Here is a 13,523-nt window from a genome sequence, read left to right as displayed (position 1 = left end):
TACTATTTTTCCAGTACATTTTACACTAAAATGTCATCCCTAGTAAAAAAGATTTTCTCATCGTTTAAATCTTTCGATATTATAAACTTAGTGGTTTCAAAGTAGCTTTTCAGCAGCCCCACGTCTCATCCAGCAATGCCAGCTCCGAGCTGGCTGCTGGAGCTGACGCCATCTTGTCGATTCCCTGGGCATGTATGGTGGGCAGTTACGAGTATACTATCTGATACGCCAAAGTGCATTGCGAGACCTGGCATCTCGGCCCTATCTAGAAGCCGGATGCGATGGTCAACATCGTCTAGGAAGGAGTCGCACAACGCAACTAGCTAGTGGGCTCTTCGGCCATCAGAGCATCGGGCCGGGCCCAAACTCCCTCTCGAGAAAACTTTGAACCTCGGCGTTGCCTCCACGCCCAACCGACAGACCGTCGGGGCTGCCCTCGATTTTGAGCCCATGCAGCCCTGTGGCCCTGGACAAGGCGACGTACACCTGACCCTCTTCGAAAGCCCTCGTCAAGTTGACAATGACGCGGTCCAGCGTCATCCCCTGGCTCTTGTGGATGGTCATGGCCCAGGCGGCCACAAGGGGAATCTGCGTGCGATGCAAGAGCGAGTAGGGCTCATCGTTGCCGACCGAGTTGACGATGCAATCCGCGTGAATCGTGCGCTTGTCACCGTTGTGAAAGAGCACCCGAGGCCAGACTTTGTGCTCTTGCCCGTCCATGAAGCGCTGAACTTGTCGCTCCTTGAGAGTGGCATAGTCTCCGTAGATGATGGGGCGTCCTGCAGGAGGCCCGGACGATGCGGTTGGCCCCGTGTGAGGCGAGACCTTGGTCGACTTGGCCCTGGGGAGCTTGGCAACATCATGGGGCTCGAATCCGCAGATGATGCCTTGGCTGCCGTTGCACAGTCTCGCCCGGAGGTCGAGATTGACTTGCAGCACCACGAGCATGCCCACCCGGAGTTGCACTCGTCGTTCCAGGCGGTGGTCCTTGAGAGCCACGAGGGACCCATCCGTGAAGCGCTCATTGTAATGCTCCAAGTGAGGGTGCAGCTCGTGGTGCCAGACGAAGCCGTCGAGGGTCTCATACGTGACTATGGGAGTCTGCAGCTTATTAAAGTTGTCCGCGTTGACCTTTGTCACTTCAGCCCTCGTCGAGAAGAGCCGCGTGGCGTTGGTGACATTGCACGGATGATGTACTAAGGTTTGCATCTCGTCCCACGAGAGCGGAATCCCGCGTCGGCACTTTTGCAACATGCTGATAAAGCTCGCATCGTTCTGGCGATGAATCTGTTTCAGCTCAACATGTGCAAACCCACATTCCTCCCACGCCTCGCTCATAAAGGCCCATTTCTCGTGTTGGTAGAATGGCCCGTGGTTGCTCGGACAGTCGAACCAGGTTTCAGACACGTCGGCCTCCATCTCGTGGCCGCAGACGATGCAATGCTGGAAGGGCTTCACCGGAGGTAGCTGACAAAAGTCCCCAGAGACAACGACCTGTGCGCCGCCAAATGCAGGCGGAGCTTCGTCCCTCCATCGCCTGACCTCCTTCATGCAGATATTGATACGCTCAAGGTGATGGTTCTCGACCATGCTTATCTCGTCGATGATGAGCACATCGGTGCTCTTGAGACGATGCCGGACATGCCGGCGGAACGCCGCCGACTTGAGCCTGTGCATCGGGAGCTTGTGGTGATCGGGCGTCCACCCCATGTAGGACCACGTCGACACTCCGTTGACCTGGAGGGCCGCTCTGCCAGTTGGCGCCACGACGTGGACGACGAGGCCCATGGCCTTGAGCCTCGTAATGGCGGCCTTCAGAACGGTGGACTTGCCACATCCCGCCGAGCCCGTGAAGAAGACGTTGCGGCCGCTGGCAATGACATCAACCAGGTCTTGCTGCTCCTGGCACAGCTTGGGCTCGGCGTCATGGAAGCCTTGGTCCCCCTGAGCGGAGGAGCTGCCTTGGTCCGCGCGTGGGTAAACTTGGACATGGCCATCATTGCCGGTCGTCTCATCTGCGGATGGATTCGCCCGGTCCGCATCGACGGAGAGAGTTGCGCCGGCTTCGTTGCGCGCTTCACGGCTTGATGAAGCTGCGACCAGCAGCCCGTCAGATTCAGAGTCGAGCCAGTCCCAGCTATAGTCAGTATCCGGGTCCGAGGCAACAAGGGAACAGCAGCGCTCGCCGCCCCGTCCCGCCTCGGCACCCGCATCCTCTCCATGGCCGGCCGACGCCATCCACCGGCTTCGTCGACGAGCTAACCGTAACAGGGATGGATGTTCCGTGGGACAATGCTAGCTGCTGCGCCTTGATCCAGGGGAATGAGAAAATAAACTGCGTACTCCGCGGTTGTGCTGTGAGAACAAGTGGACACGGTGGTGGAGTCTGAATCGCCAATGATTCTTGCTCCCTGAACTTTTCGAGAGCAGGGATCCTTTTCCCTGCCGTGAAGGCCGTTGATGACATGCATGGAGATGGAGTCGAGTCGAAATAAAAAGAAGGGATTGATACGGGCCCCAAGCGATTCGGCGCTGCACGCCTAATAATGGCGGCCCCCGGTTCAACAGTGAATCATTCGCTCACGAAATGATGGAGCGAGACTCGACCGAGGCCGTCTCTCCAGAAGGGTGTGCGTAGGGTTAGGGTCAGGGCTCAATGCTAATGTTTGCGCCTGGCATGGAACGATTCCTGTGCCTCACGATCCTTCCAGCCTCCCCCAGCACTGATACCAAAGCTGTCCACCCCAACATTTAGATCTGCGCGGATCCGTCCAGGCGTCGTCATCGTCATACGCTGCCGGGCGGAGGTTCATGGGACAGCCACGCCTTACAAGATGCCCCTTCACCTCTCACCACAAGCCATGACCCCCTGCCCCCTTGCGGAGGCACCATGCCAGTGAATGTCTCCCTTTGGCCTTGATTACAGCCAGTGAACAATGACCTACTTGAGAATCGCTGGAGGAAGCGACGAGATGGCCGAATGGGGCGGCCATGCTGGCAGCTACGTCGCCGACACTGAAAAACTGGCCTATATATCACAAGGATGTATGCACCAAGGATTGGTTTGGCACAAATGAGCCTACGGCATTCCACTGCACTTGAACACCCTCAACTGCTCCAACACCTATAGTTCCAGCCGGTGCTGAAATCCATCAAGAGACATTGTCGAAACCCGAACCAGCATCCATTGGCTGAAGAGCTTGGCTGAAGCGAGCCGAGCATCAGCGCGGCTTTGGCGGCAGTAGAGAGCGTAGACATGAGAGCAATGTGTCATTATGCTAGTACTCAACTTCCCTCTGGTCAGAGCGACTACCCGCATTTAAGATCGGCTGATATAGCAAAGCTTTCAAGGAACCACTTATCACTCCCTGGCGAGTTCTTACTCTAATGAGCATCCATATCATCCGACCTTGGCGGTATCCCTTGCCTAAGAGGTGAAGGATTCTACAAGCGCAACGAGTGTTAGAATACGGGAGTAGTAACGAGTGGACAATGTTAGAAGAGCTATGCGAGAGCTGAAAATGTACTTATACTGAGAATATCCCCCCAACCTGAGTGTTGTGGGTTAAGGAATTTACAAGTATTGAAACTGTACCCTCTTCCAACTCAACAATGGGGGTGTAATTTCGTCATGTACCTAGTTATCCACGTCAATTTGGCACTCTTGATCGCGATGAGCGTGTCAAGGCTGCTGAGTAGTTGGCAGCTCTAGACTCTTGATGAAACAACACAAATTACGAGATAATGGGGCGCGGGCTGGATTGCGCCAAGCTGCGGTGGTGCTAGGTGCTACAGTCTCGTATCAAGCATCTCCTGGACGCCGGTTGTCTGCGCCGAAGCGGCACCCATCTTCAGGCCTCGGAGCGGCCCGTTGGCCGGGATAATAGTAAAACTCGCTTCTGGGCCATGGAAACGCTCTGGCGGTTCATGCCCACTTGTCTCCGCTGTTGGTTGGAGTCTCCTTCCAAAGTCTCGCCGCAGGAGTCAGCAAGCCTCGAAATTGTCCAAGTGAGTAAAAACCATATCGCCGCTTCATTACTCCATGTGCTGGCCTGGAGATAAATGGTTCTGTCACCGTAGCCATCCGGCTTTCCTTTTGCGTTCCCTTTGCTAAGTCCTCCCGAAATGCAACTTGTCATCATGGCTTCTGGACTTGAGATTCAGTCCTCGCCGCCCTCGTGGATCAACCCTGCAGACTAACCCAGTTGACAAGAAAACACATGTGCCTCTTAGCAGAGCAACAGAGCCGTCAACTCATCCAGAAACACGGGCTGTTTTAAACATGTAACGCTAGTCAAGACTTCTAATCATGACCGTAGATGCGCTTCTTGGTCAGGTTTTTGTTCTACATCTCCGTTGTACGCCAGGCTGGTTCTGTGCTATCACGCCACGCATGCTCATCCCGTGAATTTTCATTCTCGACATGCTTACAAAATCTACATCTTGAACAGCACCATCTCGAAAATGTCTTCCGATCACAGAGCTTCATACCGACAGATTCATCTGTGGGTATTCACAGACCTCACATTCGACTAGCCCTGTCACGTATCCGACGGTAGCCGAATGGTACCAAAGGCAGGATGGCGCAAAGGGGTGAATTTATCGCCACTTCTGGCTGCCGACTTGGAGAACCCTCTCCGACTGTTGTCCTATTACTTTCATGTTTATTGGCTGCATGTATCCCTGCGTTATTACGGACAGCTAGCATTATAAGGATTGGGATATACCTGCTACTAGACTGTGTGCCCCGATGCGATCTTCAATGCAGTATTTTCGGGGGCACCACATATATCCATAATATAACGACACAAAAGGAGAATACGCTGGAAACTCCTGCTCATCGTTATTCTTTGGTGCCTGTGTGTGATGGCGCAGGCGCTTCATGCGGTATCTGTGTCCCAGTCACCTGAGGTGTCTTGTCTGGGTACGAGGGCGATGGTCAGAGGCTGCTGGTCACGAGGTTTGGGTTTTTTCTCATGGCCTCGACGAGGGCCAAGATGAAGTCCCGGTGTCGAGGCTCGACGAGTCGGCGACCAGATATAAGAAGGGTCAATTTGTAGGATTTTCTGGGAGAAAATTATTATACAGCCCTGAATCTTATCAGACGTTTCCGGCATCACAGACAACCAGATGCAGCAACCTCTTCCGTTTCCGAGACATGAGCCTGCCAGCCAGTGTATGATAGACGTCGTGAGTGCCAGACGTCGCCTGCGCCCGAGCGCACTTCCGGTGATGTGACATAAATCAGACCACCGTTATACTGCGGATGAACTTATCGGCTATAAGTAGGATCATATCGATATTACGTCCAGCGTCATATCCAGCAGAAGAAGGAGACTTTGCACTAACAATCTCTGGTCGTCTAGAGCCTGGGTTGCCAACTTGAAGCATGACAAACTGACGCCTTGCATACGTTGGAGCTATCGCAAAAGTCGTTATAATGACTACACTGCGATAGATGGGGAACCGATATCGAGTAGTGAGCTATATCTTTAGTTCCTCGAGTGCTTTCCGTTGTCGAGCACAAGAGTAGCATGGGACCAACCGCAAGAGCTGCCCTGGGAAGCGTGCGTAGAGTATATATAGCAGAAACACTGCAGCTTCTGCCCTCTTCTCGACAACGCCAAATGGCCAACATACAGTGAATAGTGACTTCTTCTGCTACATATCAAAGGCCCCATCATACGACATTGCACACCATGCAGCGATTATTGCTTGCCGTCGTGGCACTGGCAGCAGCAGCATTCGCCGCCGCCACGGCAGGACAGGAAATTCCTGGCACGTACCTTGTTGAGCTAAGTCCACAAGCCGTACGTTCCAATCCGACCAAGAAACACTGTGGCCGCATGTCTAACGACAGGATTTAGAATGTGACCGCCTTTGCAGGAAGAGTGAAGACGGAGGTCAATGCTCGAATTCGCCGTCAAATCAACTACATGCCTCCCAAGGCAAACGGCGTGCCTTTCAAGGCTGTCTCCATCGAGCTCAAGAATGCAAGCAAGATCAACGAGGTGGCGTCCACGGCTGACGTCCTCAAAGTACACCCAGTCAAGATGCTTGCCCTGGACGACGTGTCTTCCCCGGACGAGCGGGCCGAGAGCAACAAGAAACGTTCCGTTGGCAAAACCAGCGAGAGTCTGAAAATTCGACGTGCGTTGCCGGAAACAAATGCGACGGCAGATACTCACCCGTACATACCTCACTCCATGATGCAGGTTGACAAGCTGCACAGCAAAGGAATCACAGGAAAGGGCATCAAGATTGCCATGATTGGCACGGGTGTAAGTTTCTTTCCAACCCCCGGTTTGGGAAACGAGTCAACTAACACGCACAGGTCGACTATGAACACCCGGCGCTCGGTGGTTGTTTCGGCCCCGGATGCCTCTTTTCCTTTGGAGCCGACTTGGTCAACGGCGAACCGACGCCCAAGGACTGCCTCGGACACGGAACCAAGGTTGCTGGCATTATTGCCGCGCAGCGCAACGACTTGGGCGTCGTAAGCGCGGCTCCTGGGGCTCAGATGGGCGTGTTCCGTATAACCTGCGATGGCTTCTTTGCCAGCGACGTCATGGTCGATGCAATCTTTCGCGCCCTCGCCGAAGGCGTGGACATCATCACGTCGTCGGTCGTGCTTCCGGGCGGGTGGCCGGACAGTCTCCTGTCGTCGACGGCATCGCGGGTCGTGGACAGCGGCGTCGTCTTTGTCCAGGCCGCAGGGAAGGGCGGGCTCGGCCTCTTCTCGCTTTCTGACCCGGCCGCTGGCAACGGCGTTATCAGTGTCACGTCGATGCAAAGCCGTGTGGTTCTCATGAGGGCGGGTGTTGCCACGTATGCCGCGGACAACGGATCCCAAGTCAGCTTCCCTTTTCATCCGTCCTTCCCGTCGGAGAACTTCACCGGCACCCCCATGGAAGTCTACGCCCCGAACTTGCGCGACATTCACGCCTGTGCGCCGATCCCGGACAGCACGCCGGATCTGAGTGAAAAGCTGGTGCTGCTCCAGATACGGACTGACAAAGGGCACTGTTTCATCCGGGATAGGATCGAGTCGGTCCGTGAAAAGGGGGCCACGCGGATTCTTGTCTACGCGGCGCCAGAAGACAAGAATCCCGGTCTCATGTATCTCCCGAACTTGCCCGAGGAGGTCGTCGCTGTCGGGGCACTGGGGTTTGATGTCGCGACGTCAATTCTCGAGGCTCTCCAGGCTGGGCGCAAGGTCTCCGTCACGGCCTTCCCCTTTTTCAAGCCTCATGGCACACAGTCGCCAAGGACCTATGTCGAGGTTCCCTATGAGGAAAAAGCAGGAGCTATTTCCGTCTGCACTTCCTGGGGCCCGACCTGGAATCTGGGTCTCAAGCCTTCCCTGGCCGCCATCGGCCGACCCGTCCTCTCGACCGCTGCTAGGGATGTAGATCCTTCTGGCTATACGATAGCACGAGGATCTGGCTATGCGACGCCACTCATCGCTGGTATCGTTGCCCTGATTCTCGAGGCCCGCGGCTCCCTGGACCCGGCCACCGTAGAGAGCCTTCTCGTTTCACACTCTGATCCGCAGCTTTACCACAATGGAACCAACTTTCTCCCCTACTTGGCCCCAGTTGCCCAGCAGGGCGGTGGTCTGGCGCGTGCCTACGACTCTGCCTTTTCTACAACGCTTCTTGAGCCGGCGGGTCTCAACTTCAACGATACTGAACACATGCCCGCCTCGCTCAACTTGACACTCAGGAATGTGGGCGATGTGGATGTGACCTACCGGCTCTCCCACGTTCCCGCAATCACGGTGTACGCGTTTGCCCAAAATGGCCTCTTTCCTTTGTATCCCTCTACCCTTGACCACGTTGAGATTTCAGCCGCCATCACCATTAGCGAAACAAGTCTCACTCTGACCCCGGGGGAAAACGCCACCGTCAGCGTGTCAGCGTCAGTCCATGATGGTCTTGACGCTGCGCGTCTCCCAATATGGTCTGGATGGATCACGATAAACGGGACCGATGGAAGCTCCCTCTCCGTCCCTTACCAGGGCGTTGCGGGCTCCATCCGTCATCACCAGGTCCTGCCGCCCGATGGAATTTCTCTCTTCTACGGGAACGCCTCCGTCACTACCGGGGGGGCCGCCGTCAAGCTGCCAGCACCGGGCTCTGCCGAGACATCCGACCTTATCTTGAGTATCAACTCCACGCTGGGGATTCCTCTTGTGCGTGCTGAAGTTGTGCCCTTGACATCCCCCAGTAACGGCACAAACAACGCGACGACCACTGCTGTCGAGTCGGCTGGTCAGCTTCAATGGGTTCCCTTGCGATGGATCCCGGAGAACTTGGCAGACGGCGACGCTGACCTGCTCCAGTTCGTGCGGTTCAGTTGGAACGGTCAGCTCGAGTCAGGCGAGTTTGTTCCCGAGGGATCCTACAAACTCGTCGTGCGAGCTCTGAGGATCTTTGGCGACCCCAATAATCATGACGATTGGGATGTAAGTGAGTCCCCGCGACTCGACATCACATATCATAAAAAGAACAACACCCATGAAAAGTCAGTCGACTGAGATTGGCCGTCTAATCTCAAGGCTGCAACGATGCGAAATCTGCAGCGTGGAAAAGAAGACGCGCTTGGAATCCTGTTGCGACAGCCGCCGTGTGAGTGGTATCCCAGATCTGACAATCCATCTGGACTTATGTCATTACGTGCACGGTAGGTGATCCACTTGGATAGCAGGTAATGCTTAAAGCTAGATCAATTCACCTCCTTGTCGGTGTTTTTCATAGCCAAGGTGTAGAAGTGAAATGTCATTTGAACCAGGGACAGAGCCTCGTAACAACGACCCCAAATTTCGCCATTCCCGTCTACTTGGATACAGTAATAAAAGGCTCGCAACCCCTCCCCTTACACTTCTATCAAATCGTCGACCGAACTACGAGGCTGCTCCTCCGGATCTGGGTTGACAGCGGTTTGGAGAGCCGTATATTTGCTTCGACACCTGATTGCCTCCCCGTATCGACAAAACACAAAGGGAACCACAGCCAGGATGCTGGCGACACCTCCTATCAGCGACCCGCCGCTGCCAATACCCAGGGTATGAAACATGGAAGCCGTGAAGAGAGGTGCAGAGGCACTGCCGAGGGATCGGGCAAACGTATTTACAGCCATTGCCGAGGCAGCGTAGTGGGCGTACGAGTCAACAAGGTAGTTGAGATAGGAGACCATTGTAAGCACGAGAGCTGCAGAGAGAAATGCGCCAGCAATTGTGGGAACAGACCAGTGTACCCAGCTACAAACGTCATGTCAGTGTCTTTCACCATGCGCGTATGTGGACAGGGTAACTTGCTTGTACTGCGCCGTCCATGAGAACCAAAACATGGTGACGGCGAAGCCGACGCCTCCCACCATCCCCATGATCAGGCGGTCCTCAGGCTCAAGGCTATACCCGGCCTGAAGCTTGTTTTTCCGCCTCTCGGTGTCTAAACAGATGATGATGGCGCCGGCGACTGATCCGACAACAGTCCCAAGCAAGGGGAGCTGCCCGATTCCCTCGTTCCAGCCCCGCATCTCCTGAAAGACTATCGGATACATAGTAAAGAGCATGAACTGCAGTGTAAATACCATTGCCATGTATACCGCGCATAAGAATGAGATGGGGTCAAGCAGAAGCGCCCACGGTCGTGTCAGCGCTGTCTTGTAAATGCCGAATAGCGTCATATTGGCTCCCTCGTATTCAGTCCGGACGTTCTCATATCCCTGTATCTTTGCCTTTCTTATTCTCCTTGCCCGCTGTAGAAGAATCACGGCCCCATTCGTCTCGGGGACTGTGAGCATGAACAGCGTCGCGGCACCAGCAAGACATAGCGCGACGTAGAGACCCCAGCGCCAATTCCTGCCGAGGACTAGGAAGCCAGAAATAATCGGCCCAAGCGACGGCCCGGCCCAGACGGACGCGGAGAAGACGGCCATGGGGTTGCCTCTTTCCATGTCGTCCCATAGGTCTGCAAGCACCCCTGGCGCGTTGCAGAGAGCCGCAGACACGGACGTCCCTGCGAGAAATCTACCACCCAAAAGCGTTCCGAAATTCGTCGCAAAGGCACAAAGAAAGTTGAACAAAAGAAAGGTGGAAAAGGAAAGGCGGAAGATGGGCCTCCGGCCGTATAACTCCGAGAGTGGTGCGAACAAGAACGGACCCGTGCAGTAGCCAAGCAAATATAGAGTGATGGTGAGACCTGCTGCCTGTTGAGAGACTTGGAAGTCGTGAGAAATATATTTGAGACACCCCGATGGTATAGACGAGACAATGTTCCCGGTCGTGGCGAGGAACACGGTGCAGCAGGTGGTGTACCATTTCCGGCTCTTTGACCAGTTTCGTGGATTGCCAGGATCGCAAAGGCCAAAGTCTAAAAAGCCGTCGTCGTTGATGTGTAGTACGGTGACATTGTTCCGAGAGTCGGAACGCTCGGAAAACATTGTCTGCATGGTTTGATGAATGACCTCCGTGTCAAACAGCTGCTGTCCGTATACGTCGCCCTCTCTGGCGCCGTATCCCGAGACTGGGAGCAGAGGCCGAGCCCATACACCAAAGAGCTGCTAGCACCTTGTTGCCCACACGTATAGGCAGACTTTTCAACCCCTCTGCTGCTGCCTGCATAGAAGTATTCTTTCCAATCCGTCAGTTAGGCTCTGCTCAAAAGTCGGGTTAGGCTGACATGGGGAGTGCTCGAGTGGCGGCCGGAGAGGGCCTCTGGCTCCAGATATAACGCATCGACGTCAAAGACGGACGCGTGTTCTGTAATGGGACTGCTCAGGGCAGTTCGTAAGGGATGGAGGTCCACATCAAAGGTGGAAAGCTAAAAGCGCCATTGCCCAGCTCGGCCTGCAGAACGAGCTCATCATGATGTCGGTAGTGCCGCATCGCGGTTCACTGTGCCTATGGCTTGCCCGCTCGTCTCTGCATCTACTTTGCCCGAGATGAACGCGGTATTGCGACACTATTCTGCGCTTCAAACATGCGACTACCGGCAACTGGTTGGTAGCTAAAGAAATCCGAAATCCAAAACGGCGGGATTTCGTGTGACGGGCCCTATGCAAGTAACATCTTGATCAACTAATAGACGGACCTACTCGTAACTGCATCCTTCTCGTTTACTTGGGAAGCGATTCCTTGCCCATATGCTTTGATTACCGCCGAGCTGACATCTCCGCCAAACTCGGAGTTGCTTTGTGTATACAGCAGCTTTTCTTGAATCTCGGTGCGCATTGCCGAGACCTTGTGGTGAGGGCCGTGGTTTAACCTCTCAGATAGGGCTGGTTTCACTCCAGCGTGGCTCTCGTGGGACACGTTGGCCGGCCGCTGACGATGCAGAAAGCAGAGACTTGTCGTCGACGACAGCCCGGGATCTTGACCGTCCCAACGTTAGAGTCCAGACCCGGCCGGCTGACATCCATCACCGTGGAGAAAAGAAAAAAGCTCCGAGTCCAAGCCAAATGCGACCCTATCAGCTTTGCTATTCACCAAGGCTCTTTCCCAACGCCGGCGACTTTATCGGCGACTTTTGCAAGCCATTCCTCATCAAAGAGATCACAGCAATGACTGGAAGCACATGGGCGAAATGTCACCAGCCACCTTGTCATCCAGGTCGCCGTGCTGGGACACGGACATGGTGAAACGAATGGCATGCGCCATGTTCACGTCATAGAGACGTGGCTGTGTATTGCTCGTAGGGCCAAGAAGCTGTATTCCAAGCTTTAGCAGTACGTCAACGGCTGTGTAAGAATCTTTTCATTAGGCCAGTTGTATGACAACTATTTATAGCAGCTGGTAGCTACACCAAGCTTTATACCTCGAGTCTACATAACGCCAACACAAGCATCAAACCTGCTACAGCTCGCAAATGCATTTTCACTTAGCTCTCTGAGGAAATTCTGCTGAGCGGGAATTCTTATTTACGCATGTACACAAGCAAGACTCAAGTTACTATTGGTGAGACGAAATTCTGCTCCTGACCATGGAGCTTCATTACGTACCTAATATGCGGCTACGTTGACTAGTAATCGACGTCTCTACAAGCACAAATGGCATGTTTCGAACCTAGGCATAGTCAATGCATGTCACAGATGACAAGACTGATTTTGAGGACAGGTTTTGCTTCAGCCAGCCTCGTGACAACGACGCTGAACAGTAGTACGGACTAGGGCATACATATCCATCGCCCTGGCAGCTCTACGAAAATGAAGAGGGGAATAGTAAAGTACAAACGGCGCTTGGAAACAGCAGTTTGCGGTCCAACTGGTTGTGCCCGACCGCTCGTCCTTGGTACCACTCAATCCACCTTCACACCTTGGTCGAAACCTTGAACCTTGCGGCTGGAAAATACACGTGTTTTTATCGGCCACAGGCGCGTTCGCCCCGTGTATACATAAACGCGAAGATTTTTTGTTTATTCATTCAGTTTGGACATGGCAGCTTATCAAAGATACTCCAGAGCCAAGCTGCCAACTACGATGAACCTGGGACTCTTACAGATGACCCATTAACAACAGGTCATGTGCAAATTGGCCCGGGAATCTATCTAATAGCCGAATGTGGAACATGGACAGGGAATTCTGGAGAACAAGTAAGCAACTTGTTTTGTATCTCGGAGATTATATAGTTGCCGCTGACGCGAATCCGATGGGTCAAGTTCAAAAGATATTGACGACGAAATAGTGTCAAGCTCAGGCCATGAAAGTACAGACAAGCGTATTAGCAGTTTGCATCCGGACCCGCGGATAGCTTTGCGAATATCGCCTTTCGTGGGCTATAGCCCTGGCGGTATATTTCAAATGGTGATACCAAACGCGCTGCTGATTTTCGGGGCAGATCATGACCAGATCCAGGCGTTGCCGAGTATGTCCAAGAGAGCCAATGTCATGATTCATGGCGCGAGCGTGAGCATCCTCCCATGGTCGATGCTCTTGAGCTACAGGCCATAAACGCCATGTACACGGCCAGATAAGGGACTGGGAGGACTCGCCCTCGCCCAGTCTGCGGAACGCCAGGGGAGGGGAGTGGCAAAGTGACTAACCCTGCACGATTTGAAACGGCGTGTCGAGTCTTGACAAGATGATGCAAAGTTCTTAGTAAGAGCAGCGACAAATCTCTCGAGTTCATTCGCAGGTCTCTTGACGAAGAGCAAGACGATTGCACAAGGTCCAAGACAGCCCAGGACTAGAAAGAGAGGACTACTAGACTTGAGACAAGGTCATTGCTCAAAAGAAGAACTTTGAAAGCTTGAAAAAACCAAGGACCCCACAGTCATGCCTAGGAATAGCCCTGAATTGTTTGCCAGGGAACAGAGGCGGTTCAACGCTTGTTAATCGTTCTGGAGAAGGGGCTCCAGATTCGCTACATGACGCTGCAGCTTTCGAGACGAAGTAAATCCCGGCCGATGCATCTTCTAGGAGAAAGGACAAGTCCAGAATTCAAAGGTTCAAGCAATGGTTGGGAAGAACTGGGTACCCGGGTAAGGAATTGGAGGACGATGGTCAGCGGCCAACGATCCAGG

General features: G+C 53.9%; 3 protein-coding genes across 3 annotated transcripts; 1 reads left to right on the top strand and 2 right to left on the bottom strand.

Moving 5' to 3' along the window:
- Positions 1–125: 125 nt before the first annotated feature.
- On the bottom strand, positions 126–2,238 carry MAM_04442 (ATP-dependent DNA helicase PIF1; the record flags this gene model as incomplete). Its single annotated transcript, XM_040823240.1, has 2 exons — positions 126–323; positions 391–2,238. 2 exons carry the CDS (start codon positions 2,236–2,238, stop codon positions 126–128), a joined length of 2,046 nt encoding a protein of 681 aa, XP_040678493.1.
- A 3,461-nt stretch (positions 2,239–5,699) lies between these two features.
- On the top strand, positions 5,700–8,539 carry MAM_04441 (subtilisin-like serine protease PR1C; the record flags this gene model as incomplete). The annotated part of the gene is made up of 3 exons (XM_040823239.1): positions 5,700–5,810; positions 5,868–6,281; positions 6,335–8,539. 3 exons carry the CDS (start codon positions 5,700–5,702, stop codon positions 8,537–8,539), a joined length of 2,730 nt encoding a protein of 909 aa, XP_040678492.1.
- Positions 8,540–8,877: 338 nt separating this feature from the next.
- Positions 8,878–10,446, bottom strand: MAM_04440 (Major facilitator superfamily domain, general substrate transporter; the record flags this gene model as incomplete). The annotated part of the gene is made up of 2 exons (XM_040823238.1): positions 8,878–9,262; positions 9,326–10,446. 2 exons carry the CDS (start codon positions 10,444–10,446, stop codon positions 8,878–8,880), a joined length of 1,506 nt encoding a protein of 501 aa, XP_040678491.1.
- Between the last annotated feature and the right edge of the window lie 3,077 nt (positions 10,447–13,523).

The sequence above is a fragment of the Metarhizium album genome (genome assembly GCF_000804445.1).
Source record: "Metarhizium album ARSEF 1941 chromosome Unknown scaffold_10, whole genome shotgun sequence".
Classification (NCBI taxonomy): Eukaryota; Fungi; Ascomycota; class Sordariomycetes; order Hypocreales; family Clavicipitaceae; genus Metarhizium; species Metarhizium album.
The sequence above is the reverse complement of the archived record's forward strand: the minus strand, read 5'-3'. Positions and strand labels throughout refer to the sequence as shown.